This window comes from Channa argus, chromosome 12 (assembly GCF_033026475.1).
Source record: "Channa argus isolate prfri chromosome 12, Channa argus male v1.0, whole genome shotgun sequence".
Lineage (NCBI taxonomy): Eukaryota > Metazoa > Chordata > Actinopteri > Anabantiformes > Channidae > Channa > Channa argus.
In genome coordinates, this window is record NC_090208.1 from 8,498,603 (window position 1) to 8,520,770 (window position 22,168).

The window sequence follows — 22,168 nt, forward strand, 5'->3', positions numbered from 1 at the left end:
CTAGCTGTCACAATTTCCTATGAGCTCTAAACACTGAGCTCAGGAAGTGGGTAAACTCTATAGGTACTGAACGTGAAGAAAGCAGACTTCACTAACAGAAGATGGAGATCACCTCTCTCTGCCTAATACTTTGTAAGAATTTGTCTTTCTTTAATTAATGGCTAATTTGTTCTCATTCATTTGTTGTTTTATTGTATGATGACTTGTGAAAATGTCATTGAGCCTTAAAACGTGTTACTGTGGACTAGATTAGAAAGAATTGGGCCCCGTTTTGTGAATTATGTCCACCACAAATTGTCTTTGTCTTTCAATATGTCACACACAGCAATTTATGACTCAACTCAATTGTTGTTAATTGTTAACGGCTGTATTTCCACTGTGTCAAAGTCATGTACAATGTTTTTGGCAATAGTGAAATTTCTATGCAGTAAACCAGCGTTTTAAATGAACAAATTTTTGAAAAGCGACATTCAAAAACTACCAACAGATTGTTAAAGTCAACTGTTTATTTTATTGTTATATGGAGATATTAAAACACAATATCCTGTTAGCTTCACTGCCTCATGAAGTAGGCGTGAAGTGACCGAACTGATATTGATCTTGACAATACATCAAATTCTCACCCTAAATGGAGAAAGGAAGTTTAAAGATTTTATCAAAAGAGTTTATCGGATTCTAAACACGGTTGTTACTTGAAGCTGCAATATACAGATCATTTCACATGTAAAAGTTCATCAATGACTTCATCCATACTCAGCGTACTGCTAGAATATTTTTTCTGCAACTCAAAATGACTAAAATTAGCATTCAATGAAGCATGAAGACAACTTTCCGCCTGAGGAGTTTACTCACCGTGTTCTCTTAATGTTTCCTACCTATGCTTTTGAGCTTGATAAATATTTCTTCTGTATTTCTGCAGTTTTAGACGCTTCATTAAAGGGGAGTCCCACAAATGTTACTGTTTCAAGCACAATACAGAGCAAAAGTATCGGACAAAGAGAGTGTTTCCCAGCATGCTTTCCTCCTTTGTAACATTCGAGTGGAAAGCAACCGAATTAAAATAGCTGTAGATAGCAGCAGTACTTATTTTTAATAAAATGGGAATTTTTTTAACACAATATCTTTTTAGCACAAACATTAAATTTTTTTTAACAATTTCTTGAACCTAAGTTTTGGAATGAAGTGGAATGAAGAAACACGTCAGAGAGCCGGTAAATTTCTGAGCAGCAGTAAATTTTAATATGCTTGCAGCAGCCCACATTTTTTTTTTTTTTTTAAAGAAAAAAAAAGAGGTCGAAGCAGCAGTAGGTCCAACAAAATTCACAAAAGTCACTTATGGTTCCTGTTTGACCCACCAGCCACCACGCTGAGAGTCGTTCCAAACAAGTTGCAGTTCTTCGAGTTTGAACACATCTCTCTGAGCTGTGGAGAGACAAGTATAATCAGAAACTGGAGTGTGATGAGAAAAACGTCTCAGACATGCAGTAATTTTGGAGAACTGCGTGAGTCCTTCATCCTGAAGGACGCCTTTGCAGCAGACAGTGGATTGTACTGGTGTGAGTCAGATGGAAGGAAGCACTGCAGCAACACTGTCAACATCACAGTGACTGGTAAGCTTGTGGTTTTCTTTCAGTGTTCACAGTATATTCTACTATCTGTAGTTTGAGTAAGATTCCAGGACATGTATGTATCAGAATAAAAAAAAAAAAAAAAAAAAAGAAAAACGAAGAAAAACACGACGAGCTTAAGAATGAAATAACTCCAGCTCGACTCTTCTGTATTGCAGCTGGTGTGATTTTGGAGAGTCCTGCACTTCCTGTCACAGAGGGAAAAGACGTGACACTTCGATGTTCATACAAGGACAGATTTCAAACAGAGTCTACGTCAAATTTCAGTGCTTTGTTCTTCAAAAATGATGTTTTCATTGGAACCGAGCCTGAAGGAAAGATGATCCTTCAATCAGTGCACAAGTCAGATGAAGGTTTCTACAAGTGTAAACACCCCACAGAAGGAGAGTCACCACAGAGTCTGCTGGCTGTAACAGGTGGTGACTTTAAACTCTGCATGTACAGTATGTGTGTGATAAGTTGTCAGCCTCAGCTTTTAGTGGTGCAAACCTCCTCTGAAGACACTTGCAGGTCATAGAAGTCAATGAATCATCATCCAGTTCCTAGATTTCATGGGACCTCACATTTTCTTACTTCCTACAGTTCCCAATAGAGCCAAAAGTAAGAATCTATGTGGAATTAAAACACAGTAAGACCTGTCTTAGGCTGAATCACTCAGATACATTTGTGACAAGTTGATCCAGTCAGTTTGCTCGAAGCCACAGTATGTAACATTTTAAAATATGTTTTATAATAGAAACAAACTTCCAGATATATCTTGAATCTTATCTTATCTTATCTTATATCTGTGAAGAGGAGCATATGTAGCTGCACAGGCGAAGCGAGTGGGACGATTTAGCTTAAGTTGGATGTTTTATTGGGCTGCGACCTTTGCTTGATACATTGTTGATATCTGGGAGGTGCCTACATCAACTTCTCTATGAACCAAAACACCTTTCTCTGAGTACATCTGTACATTTGTGTGTATCTTTGGAGGGGCAGAATGCATACCATCGCAAATTTTATTTTGTATTTTTTGAACTTTTAACTACTTGAAGTTATAGGGACATAACTAAACAGATGTTGTTGTTTTTTTCTTTTCTTCACAGTAAGAGAAGTCTCAAGCCTTTCTACTTCTCCTTCATCTACTTCACCTTCTTCACCTTCTTCTCCTCCTTGCTGCCCTGTCATGCATCTTCCCAGACTGGTGTGTGTCATCCTGCTGTGCATCCTTTACGCTGTCATAATTGCCGTGTGTATATACGCATACCGAAGGTGGACTGTAGGTAAGAACAGCCCTGAAAACCTTAACAGAATATTACGTTTTCATCCCTGTGTTGTTTATTATCTCATTGAAGCGCAAAGAGACTGAGGCCCAGATATTAGCATTAAGCACCCAATACACTGTAAAATCCTATAGCAATCTAGCTAAATCTCTGTATCTTTTATCATTAGATATGTTTTTCACATCTGTATCAACTTTTAATGTTTGAACAATTTTCAAATATATGACATCAAGCAACAACAAGGAGCGATACAAAACTGTAAACATGAACTACAACCCCAATCCAAAAGAAATTAGGAGGATCTGTAAAACCTAAATAAAAACAGAATCCAATGATTTGCAAATCTCATCAATACATATTTAATTCACAATAGAACATAAACAACATATCATATGTTGAAACTGAGACATTTTACCATTTTATGGAAAATATTAGCTCATTTTGAATTTGTGTGGCAGCAAATCATCTCAAAAAAAGTTGGGACAGGGGCAACAAAAGGCTGGAAAAGTAATTGCTGCAAATCAAAAACAAATGAAGGAGCATTTGACAACTGATTAGGTTATTTGGCAACAGGTCAGTAACATGACTGGGTATAAATGTATGTAACTGTTCTATGGTCAGATGAAACTAAATTTGAAATTCTTTTTGGAAACCATGGACGCCGTGTCCTGCAGACTAAAGAGCAGAGGGACAATCCAGCGTGTTATCAGCAGACAAAAGCCTGCATCTCTGATGGTATGTGGGTGGATTAGTGCCTATGGTGTGGGCAGCTTCCACATCTGGAAATGCTGAAGAGTACATAGAGGAGCATATGCTCCCATTCAGACGTCGTCTCTTTCAGGGAAGGCCTTGCATATTTCAGCAAGACAATGCTAAACCACATACTGCATCCATCACAACAGCATGGCTTCGCAGGAGAAGAGTTCGGGTGCTGAACTGGCCTGCCTGCAGTCCAGACCTTTCACTGACAGAAATTGTTTGGTGCATCATGAAACAAAACATCTGGCAACAAAGGCCCAGGACTGTGAAGCAGCTAGAATCCTGCATCAGACAAGAATGGGACAACATTCCTCTCCTAAAACTCCAGCAACTGGTCTCCTCACTTCCCAGACATTTACAGAAAGTTTTTTTTTTTTTTTAAAAAGGGGGATGCTACACAATGGTAAACATATTTTCCATGAAATAGTCAAATGTCTCAGTTTAAAAAATCTGATATGATGTTTATGTTTATTGAATAAAATATGGGTTGATGAGATTTGCAAATCATTGCATTCTGTTTTTATGTATGTTTTAGACATTGTCCCATCTTCTTTAGAATCGGGGTTGTACAACAGTAAACATTAAACATCTGTACAACAAAGTAAAATTGTCAAAACAAACAAATAAAAAAAAAACATGACAACATGAAAATAAGAAAAAAGTCAGTACTTTAACTTTGCCAACCATCCAACACCTACAGCTAACCACAGGTGATCCTCACTTAGCCCCTGATTGTAACTATTGACTTTGGCTAATTACACTGACTGGAGGCCTTGAAACTGATTATTTATTCAGAAACATTTTATTTATTTTTATGTTTCTGAGGCCTTATGGTGGTTAGCTTTCACATTAATGAGCTAGAACTAGAAGTAAAGCTCAAAGAGAAGCTCAATCTTAAAAGCAATCTGGCTGTGGCTTAGAAGGTGAAGTGAGCTGAGCCAGTTTCCATGACAACAAAGAACAGGAAGTGATGTAACTGCAAAGCTAAATGTTCCTGTGCTCACGCCCCTTTCATGAGTCTCAGATGAGTCACACGTGACAAACACCCTCTCCTGTCTGCTCTTCCTGCAGCTCAAGCCCACTTCAGAATAAACCATCATGAACTGTCTTAGTGGGGGAACAAAGAAGAAGAAACTGAACAACATCTCACATTGAACAGTCAACCAAGTATATGCTGGCATTTATGACTGCAGTTAACTTTCTTGTTAGATAAAATATGTATCAACATCTATGTACTGTGTGTGTAATATACTTACATTAAAGTGATGTTTTAAAATTTTGCAGACACGGAATAGTTTAAAACTGCTGGTTCCTGCATTTGAGGGGTTTTATTTTTTATTCATTCTGTGAATAACACAAACAAAATTCTTATCGAAGTTATTAAATTCACAGTGAATATCAAATGTAAGTAAGTTCTCAACCAACACACTGAAGTTTAACAAATTACCCGGGAAAATTAAAAATCTGAAACTTCTTCCTTGATGATTATTTGATAGAGAAAACTGGGACAAGAGTTCAAATGTTTTCTCTGTGAACACGTTTTAAATGTGTCCAACCACTTATTAAGGAACCCGCATCTATAGCAGTGCAATAGACTGCAGTTAAGAGTTTAAGGGTTTCATCGATAGGTATATTAATAATGCTAATTCCACTTCTTTTCAGTCTTAAGGAAATATTGAACATCATATTAAAGCTTTGAGTGTAAAGATGAGTCAAAAGTCAGAGTATCAACTTGTTAGCAGCTGAAATTCTCCAGGCTGCACAGGTTTGCACCGAGATTGAGTTTTATCCTGCATCACAAGTGAGAGAAGCAGTTTTGTCAATGACAAAATACAAAATCAATTTGCTGTCATTGTATGAAATGCAAATCAGTTTCAGTGCACTTCCAGATAGAAACAATGATGGAGGATCTGCAAACAAGGACTGGTTCATACAATGGAACCATGTCAGCAAATTTGGTGACAGACCCCTCATAGACATTAAAATTTTATTCTGAATCAAATATGACAGAGATTTCTGGCCTGATGGTTTGTTTGTTAGTCCAAGACTAAGTTTCTCTCTGAGCCTTTTAACCAACAACTAAAATCTCAGTTTTGTTCTGGTTGAGCTGCAGGTTCTGTGACATCCAAAGACCAATGTCTAAAATCTATTTAAAAGGGCATCATTAGCCACGTAGAGCTGAGTATCATCAGTAAAGCTGTGGAATGAGAAGCCATGTCTCCTAATGACTCCACCTGGCAGCAACATATACAAGTTAAAAAGTAGTTTTCCTACAACTGCTCCCTGGAGAAGATATTTCCGAGATTTTGGATATGTTTTAACTAGTTTCAACATAGAACTGTTTGCCACGTAAAAAAGATAAAAACCACAGTTCCAGATAGGCCAACGTGTTCCATCAGTCTGTTTAAATGAATCTAATTTCTGACTGTATCAAAAGCAGCACTTAAGTGGTTTTTCAGTGCAAAGAAAAGGTTTCTGCCATAACAAATACTGAATATAAAGGAAATGATAAATTAAAAAATAAACAACAATCTCATGTATTTGATGCCATTGTTTCAAAATTAAAATCAATACTGGACCTCTGTGTGAGATTTTACTTGTAAATAAAACACTTTTAGTTTGACTTTTTCATGTTGTCCACTTCACATCTTTCTCTTCGTCCCACTGGCTGCCGTCCAGAGGTAGCACAATGTTTTGTATTGCACTTGTGTGGAGATGTCCATATTCATGTCCACAATTGTAGTATGGACATGCGTTTGCATATCTGTAGTGCCAACACTTGTCTGTCAAAGTTTAGTTTTTTTTTTTTTTTTTCCTGTGTCTGGTGGACAACCTGTTCTACCTGTCAGTTTTGTCCATGTTGTCAGTTGTTTCTTATGTCATTTAGAGGACTTCCCTCCTGATTCCTTATCTGACGATTGTCTGCTCTTTCGCATTTTTTTTTTCCTGAACATGTACCTATACAACACAAAAACAGTTTCTTAGTTAGTGCTGTCCAAGATGGCTCCCAAGCACTTCCTGTTTTTTGATTATTCTGGTAAACATTCAGACATTCAAACTACTCAATTAAATCTCAAACAGCAGCCTTCAACAAAATGTTCCTCAGCACATGTTGAAAACATGAAGCATGTGTCTGATGCACTGATCACATACATATGCAAATTATGACCATAACCGATTTTCAATGAATCAATACATGCATTTAAAAAAGATTTTGAGTGTAAGTGTCATTGATATTTGAATGTAGATCTTTTTTAAGGAATTGGTTCACACTTGCTTCAGTCTGCCTTCAAACACCTTAGCACCCACATTAATTATTGGTTCATGGTGAACTTTGATCTCTTCCAAATGATGTTCGCTCACAGTAGCTTTAGATATAGACCGGAACACATTTTAACTTGGAAGGAGGAATTTTATGACCCTATCATTTACTGTACAAGTGTATTAAGCAGGAGTCTGTTAGAGACCTGGTTTTGTGGATTATTAAGTTTATGGGGCCCTGCAATCTAAACTCAGGGGGCCCAGAGACCCTTATTACTGCTGTAGTTAGTGTTTCTATTGAGGGTCAAACACTAGCACAAAAGATGACAGTGGCTTTATGAGGAAACACATATCGTTCTGAAACTCCGTGTGAAGTTGGGTAACAGCAGGTTGTGAATGTGAAGGGGAGGCAAATAAAAAGATGAAATTTTGACTTACAGTTTCTTCTATATATCATCAGTAACACAACAGCAACAATAATAATGACTATAACAGCAACACCGATGTAAACTGGGTTCCCTGAAAGAAAAAAGAAAGATTTATTTTTTACTACGACCCGTCCATTCATTTTCCACTGCCAGTTCACCTGATCAGGTGACTTAAACACAAATCAGATGAGTTCTGAGTTTAAAGGCCAATAAAGCAAATAATAACACAGTTGTGACCTTAAACCTAGCTGATAAAGACCAAACAATCCTAGCTGTACAAACATCATCCCCAGCTTTGTAGCCCCCAGCAGAGGGTGCTGCACTGCAGGATTTAGCAGCTGCTTGTGTTGAATCAAATGGGACAGAGGTGAGCATGGGGAAATGTGAATGCTGCCATGATCCACAGGTGTCACACCACACAGGGTATCAAAGCCCCACCACATTAACATCAGGCTGGTGTATGTCTGCAGGTATATAATGAGGTGCAGTGAAGCACAACTTACAGTTAAAACCTTCTGTCTCAGGCCCAGTGGCTGTGAACAAAAATGAAATAAAAAAATGTAATATTTACAGCTTTTCTGCAGGAACACTAAACGTCCTTCTTGTGGCAGCTAAATATACTTGTTTACTCACTGGGATCTTCATCCTTCTGGATTTCCCTGCCTTTCCCCACAGGATCTGTGGAAAAGTTGTGCAAAAATGTAGTAAATTGTGCACATTGCTGAAAATATCTATTTTTCTGTTATTGAATAGAATTTTATTTTTATTAGAAAACTGTACTCGCCTACAATCAGGGTCACGTTGCTGCTCTTGACCTTATCGTGCAGTTTGCGAACAGAACAGATGTAACTTCCTGCATCTGCTTCAGTTACTTTGACCAGTTTCAGTGAAATGTTTCCTCTGGTCATTTCCTCACGGAAGAGGGATGTTCTGGTTCTGAATTTGTCATATTGAGAATCTGAATTGTCCCTTCTGTTTTTATACATGTGCACAACCGTTGTTTTATTGCATTTCCACTCCACTGTCACATTCGTCACGTCTGATGGCGGCTGCACGTAGCACGGCAAAACAACGTCACCGCCGACTTTTGCTCGGACCGGCTCATACGGTCCAACCACCTCAGACTCTCCTGGGAAAACAAACACTGCATTTAGATGTACAGTCACAGAATCGTCAGCCACAACGGCTAATCAATAGCTGGTCCAATTGGAAGTGAATTCTTTTTTTTTTTTTTTTCCTTTTAAGTGAAAAAAATATGAATAACATTGTTTTATCACCTGCTGCAACACTTTGTATACAAATATTGTTTAAAACTATGATGGTTGTTTCGCAAGGAACTGTTACAGGTCAATAAAGAATTATAGTATCTAAATGTAAAGTTAGGGATGAAATACAAACTATTGTGTGATTCCATCAAGTATTCTGCTATGCAAGGGAAGGTGTTTGGGAAAATCCAGATCATAAATGTATTTTAAGGACACTGAAAGCAGTGCATACGATCCATACGAGACGTTTGCAGGCACACAAAAGACTCTTTGTGTCTTTGAGTCTTTGTGTTAAACATTTATGGTGAATAATACCAACATCTTTATTGTGATTTATGAGGGGACATTTGCATAGAGCCCCACTGTTTGTGTGAACCTTTTTGTGTTTTTTTTTTGTGTGGTGTATGTGCTTGTACACATTTGGTATATGTCCTTTTTAAATAAGGCCACTAATCTTATTTTTTAGAGTTAAGTTAAAGTTTAGTGTCTTTTCATTGCAGTAGTCATTACATTTTATTTCTACCTCAGTTATGACATTTTTATTTCTTTCTACTGTGGGTTTTTATGTCTGAATAAAATTTGCACACAATCAGGTGACTGGAAAAAATGAAATCCTAAGAAAACACTCCCCACGGCTCTTTCGACCACATCAAAAAACATAAAAAACAATAAAACATTGTTTTATCAACATGATACTTGTAAAACTACAAAGTTTTATAAGTACGTTCAAGTGACGTTGATCTGATGTTTCAAAAGTCAGCTTGTGCGTTGCTGCTGTTTCGGGTCCTCAGCTTTAAAATATCACCCTGAACATTCCTCCTACCATTGGTTTCATATAATAAATGCTACCTTTCATCTTTGAAATGCCTTTGGTGAACAAGACATCCAAAGTTCAGTGGGAAAACTCCCACAACCTCTGTAATGAATTAGCTCATGGGTGGGTCACTTTAACTAATGATTTATAAGTTGTTCCTCCGTAACTTGTGTCTTTAAACCATTAAATCTAGTGAACATGTTGCACTTGAATAAGGATCACAGAGATCTACACACATTACCCACACATTAAGTTTGAGCGCTGACCAAATAAATCACAGGGTTTGTCAGATTCCATTAAAGTTACTCTTTGATCGAATGAGCTAAACATAGTGTAGATCTTTTTTATTTGTTCTGCATCAAAACAACAACACTTTTTTCTATTTATTTTATTCTTTACCGAACATGTTCAGTCATACTAACAGAAATCTTACCTGTCGGACCTGAACCACCTGGCGCACATGTCACCATGAGAGCAATCCACAGAACAAATCGGACTGGATTCATCATCATTATTGCTCCTGCAAAACAAAGAAAAACTAAACCACTGTGACCGCAAATAAAAGAAATGTCGATCATTTGTTGGTGGATCTACTTTCATTTTCTTGTTTGTATAATATGTACGTGCACAGACAAGTCCGCTGTCCCTGGTTTCCTTTTAACTGCTTCCTTGTCTCTGCCTTTGTTATTACAGCTTCCAGCATGTTCTGGTGATGCCAACTATAATAGACACACTATTATAATACACAGATGGACAAAATCGCCTATTATATTAGTTTAAATGATTAAGGACTGTAAACATCATCCCTCAGTAAGGTTATTGACAACGTGCTCATCTCTATTCGATGAATATTTAGCAACATGTTTTCACTAAAAAATGTAGAATAATGTCCTTCCCTTCCTTGCTTCCTGTTTCCCAACTCTTATGTTGTAGTTCCCCTGTTTCATCTGGTTGTTTTCTGTTGTGTGTATTTTGTTATGTGATGCTCCTGGTACTTCCATTTCCGGACGTTATCACTAGTTTTATATATTTAATTTCACGCTTAGATTCTTCATATCTCATTTACCCTAGTTCCTTGGTTTGTCTGTGTTCTGCCCCTTTAGGTTTTTAGCCCTCTCTCCTGTGTGTGTCTAGTGCAAGTGTAGTTTAATTTTTTTTTTTCATTATTTTGTTAGCACTGGCTCCACCTTCATCAGAACATTTCCTTTTGTATTGCAGTTTTCTTCTACCAAGGAGAAACCTGCTGACAGATAAATTACTGGGGCTTTAGCTTTTTTCCAAATCAAACTGTCAACGTAAACAGAAGGTTGAGCATGAGCAGCTGTTTTCAGTAAAATCTGTCATGGAGGAGAAATGAAATCAAGAATCGAAAGTGGTAATGTGTGCTTCCTATTGCAGACTGTTTTCTTTTGAAGTACGTCTTTTTGTGGACGTTTTCCATCTAGAGAAGAATAAAGATTTTTTGATAATAGCTCAAGCTTTCAGACACATTTATTTCTATATACTGTATCCATGTGAGCCAAACCGTATAGAATACGTATGTGATTAATACTTTGACTGTGTTTCCTGCAGAAATGAAAGAACTCATTCATTTTGCCTTTTGTAAAAGAGACATTTCTATAATGTTAAAGTGTTTTTACTTGAATTGATGGCAATGGTGAGAATTTCTTGAATTTAAAATAAAATAACACTCCGAAATGTGAAATAGCAAAGGGTGTAAATATTTTCCTAAATGATTCCAAGTGCTTTGAACTCTTTGAAGATGGATTTAAAAACGTTTTTGTCCTTTTTTTAAATTTTACTTAAATATGGCACAGGGAATGTTTCTATATAACATTTACGATTAAAATAATGTGCTGGCCTCATAATGAATATGAGCTTATTGCAAAAGTGTCATCACTTTAATTAATTTTGACAAATTAAACACAACTGTGACTTGCAGCTGGTATTTGTTTGGTAGCATTTTGTGAACTCGGCATAAGACATGACTGTGTAAACATGCACTTGGTTTGGAGAAGATGGAAGAAGATGTCAGCGAATCAATCACAAAGCACTGAAGATGTTTCCAGCTGTGACCGAAGAGTCGGAAACTGTCATATTTATATCCTAGACTGTGTTCAAATGCTACCACAATAATGAGTTTTCTGCAGTGCAGTTATGAATCAGCTACTGTAGTTCCTAAACATACTGTGTAGCCTGACTTTGAGTTACTTTGTGGTGGTTTAATATCCTGTTTAAGTGAAATGTAACAGAGTTTTCTTTTGTGTGACCTAAATTCACTGCTGTGGTTTTCCCTCAGCAGAACAGTCACCTTTTATTATGAGCAGATTTGAACTCGATTCTCACTTTGCCGTTTCAGAAGCAAGTGGTGCAGTTTTGTAAGGAAGTGTAATTGATACACCCAGTCAAACACCATTTTGCAGATATTTACTGACAGATGATTTGCCAATCACCAGAGGATTAAAATCAACAGAGGGCCCATCTGTGCCCCTACACTAGTTTCAATACTTTAAATGGATTTTAAATAAGTCAGACAAGTTTGTAAAATATACATTTTTGTCAGATCCACAAAAATGTTATAGTTTGTATATAGTTTTTTTTTCCGCATCTGACATAATTTCCTGTGTGTGGTCAGGAAGTTTTAGAAGGCTGTGTAAGGTAAAACCTGATTCAGAAGAAGTCAAGCCGCCTCATGATGGAGATCTTACCGCTCTGCACAATGCTCTGTGAGTAACTTTACTTTTTCAGTGTATTTCCTCCTGCTCTTAACAAACTGCTGATACCCATGCAGAGTATAATGGTACAGCAGCTGAGTTGGTGGCAAATCTCCTTCACAGAATCATCCCTGGCCTTTTTAACGTGACCAAACCTGCCACTTAATTAAATCTACAGTTACAAAATACTGATGTGGCTTTGAACTTTTTAAAGGGGTGTAATTTATGCTTTAATCATATGAAGTGACAACCTAGAAACAACGGGATGATTTGAAAACTGTAGCTTGTAGCAATGAGCCTCAGTATAATGATGAAGCTTTTGTATTGCAGTTTTCTTCTATCAGCGATAAACCTGCTGACAGAATAAATTACTGGGGCTTTAACTTCTTTTTTCCAGATCAAATAGTCAATGTAAACACAAGGGTGACTCTTAACATAAGCATGAGCAGCTGTTTTCAGTAAAATCTCAGAGTATCACGGAGGAGAAATGAAATCAAGAGCGAAAGATGTAATGTGTGCTGTAATTTAATCTACAGTAAAAAAATACTGATGCAGCTTTGAATTTTAAGGCTTTGAACTTTTTAAACGGGTATAATTTGTGTTTTAATCATATCAAATGACAACCTGGAAACAACGGGATGATTTGAAAGCTGTAGCTTGTAGCAATAAGCCTCAGTATAATGAGGAAGCTAAAGCTCTTATCAGTTTTAACAATGTTCATTGTTAGTTTCAGTTCCAGTAAGTAAGTAAATAAGTTGATTAATATGTTGCTTTGTAAGTTGGGAATGTGAAAATTGGTAATCTGTTTTAGTCATGGGGCATTTTTTTTGATACATCTGTTTTGTATTTTCAGCAGTGTTGTGTTCATGTCTTTTGTTGCCTTGCAACTATAACAATGCATGCATTCAGTACATATAAAGGCGTATGCAGGAAGAATATTTTACTTTCCTTTTTAACTGTGCCCCACCCCACCCCACCGCCCCCACGTTCCCGCCGGCAGCCACACTGAGCATCACTCCTGACAGATCTCAGTTCTTTTGGTACGACCAGATCACCCTGAGCTGTGCACCACAGGCATGTTCCAGGAACTGGACAGTGAGGAGAAGCACGGCTTTTAAAACATCTCAGCCATGTGAGTTCGGCTGGGCAATCCAAAGTGACACGTCCTGCACCATTGAGGATGCCGACCCATCAGACACTGGAGTGTACTGGTGTGAGTCCCAGAGTGGGAATCACAGCAACGCAATCAACATCACAGTAACCAGTAAGACCAAATGTGCAAATGTGTTTGTGGTAATCTTTTTTTATGCTGTTTACATTCTACTCCGCTTATGCCAAGCATGAGCACCAGTCATGGACTTTCTTTCTACTGGGGTTTGTTTCATATTTCAGAGGGTGTTGTGATCCTGGAGAGTCCCTCACTTCCTGTAACTGAGGGAGATAACGTGACTCTCCCCTGTTCCTACAAAGAACAAGACCATTCTGAATCTACGTCAAATTTCTCAGCTCACTTCTACAAAGACGGTGTTTTCATCGGTACAGAGGACGGAGGGAAGAAAGTCCTTCCTGCTGTGTCCAAGTCTGATGAGGGTTTCTATCAGTGTGAACACCCCTCAAAAGGAAAGTCACCACAGAGCTTGTTGAAAGTGAAAGGTGATGTGAAGCTCTGCTTCTTGTTTACAGCCATGTGTCTGTGATTTTCACAGCAGTTGAGGACATTGTGTCCTTTTTCTGGGGGTTTGTAAGCTGCAAATTTACATGTGTACATTCAAATCAATCATGTTTTGGGTAGTTTACTGTGCTGTTTTTATTTATTTTTTTAAGTTGACCACTCATACAATAGGCCAGCCGAGACTTTGCTGTATGCTTAACCAGTTACATTTGACTGTGAATACGAAGACTTGAAACCATATATTTGGAATATGTTGATTAGTGGTTATAAGTGTGACAGAAACTGCTCTTGTTACTTGCAGCTCACAGTAACAGTTTTTCCTATAAACTAAAGATCATAACAAAAGTTCATGCTGTGTTTAAATATTATAATCTCAAATAACATAAATTGGAAATAAATGAAAAAACAGAGGACTAAACATCAGAGGATTCTGAGTAATGCTGTAATAAAGTTGCAGTAGCTACAGTAGCTACAGTATCTATAGTAGACATGAGCAGGGTTTTACACTTTCACACTAAGCAAACAGAGTTTGTTGGCTTAGCATGAGAGTGTACAATTACTATTTATTACTATTTATATTCATATTTTATTTTATTCTATACATTTTTTTATCATGATTTCATTGATATTTTATTTTGGCTTAGCATTTTTGGCTGCGTAAGCTACTGGATGCCTTAAATTTACCTTGGGATTAATAAAGTATGTATTTATCGATCTATTGTATACCTTAGAGCTCTGTCCCTTAAACACAGAACTATAGAGAACCATGCTGTGGATGCAGAGAGTTATGAAATGATTCAAATGACTTACAAAAAGCAACTTTGTTGATATCAGCATGCTAGAAGTTTAGTCCTCTATGTGCACATTTGTGGGGTGTTTATGGGGACATTTTAGAAACTATTTTCTGTATCTTTGTGTTCCATCTAAATGGAAACAGTCTGGTGATGACATATTGTTTTCTCCCAGTCCAAACTCAGCCTACTGGGGTCCCTATCACTCCTTCTCCTCCTGTCATGGCTTTGACCAAGCTGGCGTGCATCATCCTGCTGTTCATCCTCTACACTTTCATACTGATACTGGCTATATACACGTACCAAATGTGGGCTAAAGGTAAAAAAAAAAAATAATAGTAATAATCTTATCAAATACTGTATTTATGTTTTTTTGTTTGTTTGTTTGTTTGTTTTTTATGTTGAGACAGGCCCAGGTTTGGACCTTATGTATGGAGACTCTGCAGACTCCTCTTATTGTTATGTGTTAGGTGTAACAGAAAAACTGACCTAAAAGTTAACCGGTTTCATGTTTTACTAAAATGCACATTGCTGGCATGTTGGGGAAGTGTTTACATTTGTGTGGTTGAAAAGCAACCACAGGTGACCTGGTTTTGGCTAAAGAGATGAAGTCAGCAGCAGTAGAGCTGGTTGTCAGAGCGACAACTTTTAACATCATGGGTTAAAGCATAGAAAAAGGGCAAAGTTGACTGAACGCTGATGACAGATGCAGCAAAGCAGGGATTTGACCAAACAATGTGTAGAATGGGGGGTGTTCTCATATTTTGTCTTTTGCTGTTTCCGTGTGACTCTGGTCCTTGTTTATTCCACTACAAACTTTCTCTGCTCTTCTGTTCCTGCAGGTCGAGCTGATGCTAAAAGAGAAGCTTCTGGAAATATTAGGAGATGAGCCGTGTTTTTTTGCTGAGATAACACAAGAAGAGGAATATGATATATTTATTATTTGTCAAGTTTTTTTTTAAGTTTTAAGTTTTCTACTGTTTTATGTTTACACAGATTAAAATGACAAAAGTTATCAATCGGCTGAAGATAAAGCTAAACATGTAAATATTATTTTATGTCACATTCTGCTACCTAGTGGGAGATGTTGGCGCCACCTTGTGAGGAATGCAGGGGGTTAACTATATGTTTGGTTTAGCTAAAAGTGGTTTTGTCACAACCTGCAGCTTTACTTCCTGTTTCCTGGCTTTTAATTTTGTAGTCACTCTCTTACTTCTTGTTTCTACAGTTCACTCCAGCAACTTCACTACTCATCATCAGCCCTGATTGCTCTAACCTGTGCCCCTGTCTATTCAAACCCAGCTTTCCCCACAGTTTGGTTAGACTGTCTTTCTGCATTCTTACAGTGAACCTTCCAGCCTGTTTCTGCTTGGTAGAAATGAGAGTGCTACGGCAGGAAGGGCATCCGGCGTAAAAACTCCTGCCTAATCAACATGCGGAACACATTCCGCTGTGGCGACCCCTGAAGGGACAAGCCAAAAGCCGTTGTTCATACATTTTCTTTTAATCAGTATGTCAAAATCAACCCCCATCTCCTCTTACTGTCATGTCATTCCAGGTTTTAGAGACACAACACTGATGTGGTTAATTCATTATGGCTCTCTAGTTGTAGAATGGGTCTGTTATGGTTCTCGTTCTTTCATTGCCTTTTTTTGTTTTTCCTGGTTAGGTGTCATGGTTAAAAAACTACCTGCAGAGCTACACCTTTGGTGCATTTAGGCACAAAGGTTAAGGCTAGAGAAAATATTACGGTTTAGGTCAAAATAAACATTGATTAAAGGTTGCAGACCATTGGTTTGACACAGAAAATGGTTTGTTCCCAATTTTTTTTCAGCTTGTTTGTTTTCGTCTTGCGTAAGTGCTTTGTCACAGCTGTATGTCACCTTTTTTTAATTAATTAAAAATGCATGCATCTTTTAGCTGTAATAGTTTAAAACCAGAGTGGTTCATTTGACACGTTTTCCAATCCACTGGTAATTACAGGTAAAGAAAACCTCGGGGACTGATTTAACATTGTGCAAAACCTTATGCTGGCAGTGACACAGTGAAAACTATAGCATACTTCTCTTTCCTCAACTTCTCTTTCGAAGCTTGACTTGTTCCTTTTATGTAGAAAATGTGGTTAGAAAATGACATATATTATATCTTTTGGTCAAATGATTTGCCCTAATCTACAAGTCAAACAAAATTTAGAGAACAAACATTACAACCGATAGAGGGATTTTGGTGTTCTGCATGTCACCTCTACATCATCTCCACCAAAACTCTCCTATCCCGAGGCATCTGGGTCTCTCCTACACAAACTGTATCCACACAGACACACGCACATTAATTACGGTATATATTGGCCAGCAAGTGAACATTTTGTCTGTGAAGTATATGCTTTGCAAGCAGCAAACAAGGGCATGTGGACCTACTTTGACAAGGGCCAGACAATTACAATTAGTCATTTAGCTTTTAAATAAGTAGGAAACAATAGGGACAACTTGGGGGTTCAGTGTCTTACCCAGGGACACTTTGACTTGTAGCCAGGAGGACCAAAAGTCAAACTTCTAACCCTGTTGTTCATGGATGACGAACACTCTCTGACCTAGGCATCTCTGGATCAGCTCTAGACTGACGAACCTTCAAGGTATCCTGGCAGGGGCATGTTTCTCACTCTCATAGCTTCTCTACCGATGTGCCGCAGGGTTCAGTTCTTGGTCCTCTTAACTTTTCTTTCTATACTACATCCCTGGGTTCTATCATCAACTCACATGGTCTTTCCTATCACTGCTATGCTGATGACACAGAGCTCTTAGTGTCCTTTCCATCGGACCACTCCACTGTTATTTCACGAGAGATTTCACATCTCTCAGACATCTCTGCTTGGATGAGAGAGAGACATCTTCATCTCAACCTCTCCAAGACCAAACTCCTTGTCGTCCCAGCCAGACCTTTGACACAACACAACATCAGCATCAACATTGGATCTATAGAGATTTTCCCGACTAAGTCAGCCAGAAATCTGGGGGTCATTGACGACCAACAGAGCTTTAAGGACCACATCTCCTCAGACTCCGGGGCATGCAGATTTGCCCTCTACAACATCAGGAAGATACAACCCAACTCATTGTACAGGGGCTGGTCTTATCTCGTCTCGATTACTGCAACGCTTTGTTGATGGGGTTACCGGTATCCACAATCAAATCCTTGCAGATGATCCAAAACGCAGCAGCTCGCCTCATTTTTAATCAGCCAAAAAGGACTCATGTCACACCGCTCTTCAGATCTCTACACTGGCTTCCTGTAGCTGCTTTCATCAGGTTCAAATCTCTGTCTCTTGCCCACAGGGTGATCACCTCAACCGCTGCTTCTTATCTCAATTCCGTCATTCAGGTCTACAATCGTACCCATCCGCTGCGGTCTGCCAACGAACAACGTCTGGTGGTCCCAGCACCTCACAGAAGATACCAAGCAAAACTCTTCAGTGAAATGATCCCAAGATGGTAGAGCGAGCTGCCAAACCCAGCAAACTCACTCCCAAGATTCAAACCACTGCTGAAAACAGAACAACTCTTCCACATCTTCCTGTGCTTAAATCTTAAATCTATTAAAAAATAAATAAATAAAAAAGTTCCCTCCTGTTCTTTCTTGCACTTGCTTCTTGTGAAATGTAAACACTTTTCTGATAGGACTTTGCTTTGATATTTTTATCCCTGACTTACATTTTTGCTGCCTTGTACCTCATGGTTAAGTCGCTTTGGATAAGCGTCTGCTAAATGTAAATGTAAATGACTGCTATACCAACTGAGCTACAGTCACCATCAAAGAGAAGCCTTGCACAACTGATGAATACAGGTTTTAAGAAACCACTGAAAGCTTTTATGTTGCAGTTGTGATTTTTATGATTTCACATCATTTGTAGGTTACCTTGGGTTATTTCAAACTCAAAGCATCTTGAATGGGTTCAAACCACCAACCTTACAGATCAGATACTTTCATCTAACCAAATTGTGATGGTTAGACAACTGAGTCACAACAACTCCATAACTGCAGCTCTTGTGGCATGTTCTCAATCTGCCAATGGTCGGGGATGCAAACCCGCAACTTCCTAGCACTAACCACTCCACCACTGTGCTGTCATTTAGAGCTTGTTTTGTTTTGTTGCCGAACAATAAAAGACACAGTAGCATTATTATATATTATATAAAATAGTCCGCAGCTGACTATTTTTAGTCGCATTTGCTTTTTTTTAACTTAAAATCCACAAATAAATTCCATCAGATAAAAGCTTTTGGGCACCACGGTCAAAGAGTGGTTAGCACTCTGCCTCACAGCAAGAGTTTTCGAATTCAATCTCCAGACCGGGCCGGGCCTCTCTGTGTCATTTGTAGGTTACCTTGGGTTATTTCAAACTCAAAACAGTAGGTACAAATCACTAACCTTTTAGATAGGATACTTTTGCCTCCTTGTGTTTGCGTAACTTCCCTCTGGGTGCTTCAGATTCCCCTACTGCTAAAAACGTGTGTTTGGGACCAGGTCAGGTTGGCCCATAGTGGGGGCGCACTCAGTCGCAGTTGCTCAGGACTAACCCACCATCTGATGCAATGTCTGATGTCGTTGTACACATTTTATGCATAATAACAAATAAAGCACTTTACTTAAATTCTGAACTCACCATTTGATGCTACTGAAACAACTTTTTATACACAAAAAAATACATCAGGGTTAGGGAAAACTACTTCAGGGTAACCTGGATCAGGGTTTTCATTGTGTTACACAGAAAGCTCTGAGCATCAATCACTGATGCAAATGGGTATTCCAGCGTTAGCATGAGATGCTGAAAGGACTTCAACATTTTTGATGTCTTGGGAATGAGAACGATTTGGAAACGTCGTGGTGAGAAAATTGTACTTCAGTTCTTCAGCTACAAATAATGCTAAGAACATATCTGGCCCTGCTGCAGCAAAATGCAACCACTTCAACATTTAAAAGAAGAACATTTTATGTCTTTTAGTTTCTTGTGCAATTCTGTGGCTTGTCAGGATGCAGCAGTTCTCATGATGCTGTTGATAGATTTTTTTTTATCTTACAACATGTAGGAATAAAGCAGCTTCTTTTGTGAAGTGGAAATGTGCAGCTTTATTGAAACATTTCAGTGGAAATGTTTGGAGGGTGGTTCAGTGTTTGTCAATGTTCGTACATTACAATTATGTATTTTAAAGATTACAGCAGAAAAGTGTGTGTAACAGGGAAAATGGTTGCAAAAAGGATTCTGAGCTTCTCATGTTTCGAGTATGGTTTATGCAACCATTAAATTAAAGTATTGTATTTTTATTATGTTATTTATTGATTTTTTTTACACTAACTACTGGCTATGGGGCCTTTTTATATAAAACCAAAGGCATCAAATATTGTGTGTCACTGGAAAGAAGCCCTAATTGGACTAAATAGATAAAGAAAGACATCTCAGAAAGAAATTAGTGGCTGTGTTGTTTAATCTCATAATTCTCTGAATTTCCAAACACTATTATTATTAATTTATATTATTATTATAGCAATTATGTGTGCTGTGTGTGGTTCCTCATTTTGTCAGAGATGGTGAGATATGAAGCTGCATATAAGAGCTGGTCTTTGTCTTATTTGTCTCTACAGCTGAGGACTGAAGCTACGAGCTGATACTGAGAAGGAAGAAAAGGTCGTTTTACAGCAGGTTTGATACATATTCATTAACCATCATATGTGTGACTGACAGTCACTGTGTAAGACGTCTTACTAACACGTTTGTTCTCTTAACTAAAGGTAGAAATCACATCATCTCACCTCTGCCATGAAGATTCTGGCTGTGTGTGTCCTTGGTTGTGCTGTGGTGGTTCTGGTTGGAGCAGCAGGTCAGTATTTCTGAGAACTGAATAAAAAGACACAGCGTCATTGTCTCTGTTTCTAAGTGTGTAGTAATAAGAGATCAACCACATCAATAACTGCTGTTTCATACTGTTCGGCTGTTGAAGAAGAAAAGGCCCAAAATGATCAAACAGGTCAGTGTGTGTGTTTTATTGTTAGAAACTATTCACCCATGTGTTATCCCCTGCTTATATATTGCATTGACATAACTTCAGTAATTTTCATAATAAAACATACTGAACAGTTTGATTTGTCACTGTGTATATACTCACTGTATTCAGTAATTATCAACTATTCTTTAATTCCTCTCAGGCATAAACAACCTGGACAAGCGATACACGTTGTACCATCGTGGTTGGTCTCGGATTAATGGTCGCGATTTCTTCTTCGTTCCCTCTCTCATGACTTGGTATCAAGCTGAGGTAATTACAAAGCTCATTCTGTTTGGTTACTTTCACACTTACAGTTAATAGTTAATCATTTAACTGTGACGTTCTTTTTTTCTCCACTGTAGAAATACTGTCAGTCTATCGGTGCAAACCTTGCGTCAGTGCACAACGCACTCGAACACCGATGGCTTCAGAAGCTGATATTTGTTGCCACTCACTACTACAAAGAAGCATGGATTGGAGGATCTGATGCACAACAGGTTGTTTATTTAGACTATTCTATATTATTACACTATTCTAACACTAAGATTTTTTTTTATTTATGGAACTATATGATTTTTCATCTAGAAAGGTATCTGGTTCTGGAGTGATGGCAGTCGTTTCCGCTATACATACTGGTGTCGAGGAGAACCTAATAACTCTTATGGCCGGCAGCACTGTTTGCAAATTAATCAAGGAGGTAAATCAAAAGACATTATTTTCATTCAGTGGTTTTCAGTGGAGTGTGAGGAAACAGACCAGAGATGCCACAAGATCATAATCATTTATTTAGGCTACTTACTTTATTTAACACTGGATCATGGTGTAATATTAGGATTTGTCTCATCTGACCAGTACATTAGTGATTGAGGTATTGAAGGATCCCAACATCACACAGCAGATGATTAGATACTGCCTGTTAGTGGTGTCAGACCACATATCATTTAAAAGGTGTGAATGCAAATATGCCCGTTGTACTGGGAGGTTTGTGGCTTGCTGTGCCTCAGATTTTTTTTTTTTTAAGTGGCCTTGCTCTAAAAATATATTTGGGAACCGTTGGTTTGAATAAAAAAGTGTTTAAAATTATAAAATTAATTTAATCTCAAACAGACAATCCTTTGGTTTGCGTAGTCCTGATGGTCCTCCATATTTTTCTACAGCTCATAACTGCTGGGGTGATCTTCAATGTTACACTCGTCGTCCATCTATCTGTGTAAAGAAAAGATGTTGATTCCTCAGCTGAGACAAAGGCTTCACCCGTCAAAATCGAACACAGACATCTATGGACATGATGGAGTTTATGTCATCTGTCCTTGTATCACTGATCTCATTTATAACATGATAATCTCATTTCACTTTCACAACTTTATCTTCTATCGCTGTGATGCTACTTAAGTGACATAAACAGGAGCTGGATTGTGTCTTTGGGTTTGTGCCTTTAATAGGAGCAAAGTGAATGTTTGGAAGAAGGTTTTTTTTAAACGCAACTTTATTCTGCAGAGTGAACTGTTCTTTCTTGTCTTAAATAAAAACTCT

General features: G+C 38.0%; 3 protein-coding genes across 12 annotated transcripts; 2 read left to right on the plus strand and 1 right to left on the minus strand.

Annotated features, from left to right (window-relative positions):
- On the plus strand, positions 1–15,873 carry LOC137138120 (uncharacterized). Its single transcript, XM_067525068.1, has 10 exons — positions 1–132; positions 1,359–1,610; positions 1,787–2,044; positions 2,717–2,893; positions 3,515–3,636; positions 12,095–12,146; positions 13,135–13,398; positions 13,527–13,787; positions 14,773–14,916; positions 15,440–15,873. Exons 1-10 carry the CDS (start codon positions 102–104, stop codon positions 15,484–15,486), a joined length of 1,608 nt encoding a protein of 535 aa, XP_067381169.1. The 5' UTR covers positions 1–101; the 3' UTR covers positions 15,487–15,873.
- Positions 6,445–10,176, minus strand: LOC137138378 (myelin-oligodendrocyte glycoprotein-like). Of its 2 annotated transcripts, XM_067525510.1 has the most exons (6): positions 9,854–10,173; positions 8,126–8,470; positions 7,975–8,019; positions 7,845–7,874; positions 7,352–7,432; positions 6,445–6,610 (listed from the first exon to the last, which is right to left on the minus strand). In XM_067525510.1, the coding sequence occupies exons 1-6, from the start codon at positions 9,996–9,998 to the stop codon at positions 6,516–6,518; spliced, it is 741 nt and encodes a 246-aa protein (XP_067381611.1). In that variant the 5' UTR covers positions 9,999–10,173; the 3' UTR covers positions 6,445–6,515. The 2 variants fall into 2 exon arrangements, with proteins under 2 accessions (XP_067381611.1, XP_067381610.1); XM_067525509.1 differs by having other exon boundaries at positions 6,445–7,432; positions 9,854–10,176.
- A 4,353-nt stretch (positions 15,874–20,226) lies between the features above and the next one.
- LOC137138162 (ladderlectin-like) lies at positions 20,227–22,163 on the plus strand. Of its 9 annotated transcripts, none has more exons than XM_067525164.1 (7): positions 20,227–20,292; positions 20,382–20,469; positions 20,581–20,617; positions 20,796–20,905; positions 20,998–21,132; positions 21,225–21,332; positions 21,793–22,163. In XM_067525164.1, exons 2-7 carry the CDS (start codon positions 20,410–20,412, stop codon positions 21,847–21,849), a joined length of 507 nt encoding a protein of 168 aa, XP_067381265.1. In that variant the 5' UTR covers positions 20,227–20,292; positions 20,382–20,409; the 3' UTR covers positions 21,850–22,163. The 9 variants fall into 9 exon arrangements, with proteins under 9 accessions (XP_067381265.1, XP_067381260.1, XP_067381263.1 ...); XM_067525159.1 differs by having other exon boundaries at positions 20,382–20,470; positions 20,591–20,617; positions 21,221–21,332; positions 21,793–22,156; XM_067525162.1 differs by having other exon boundaries at positions 20,382–20,470; positions 20,594–20,617; positions 21,221–21,332; positions 21,793–22,156.
- The last annotated feature ends 5 nt before the right edge of the window (positions 22,164–22,168 follow it).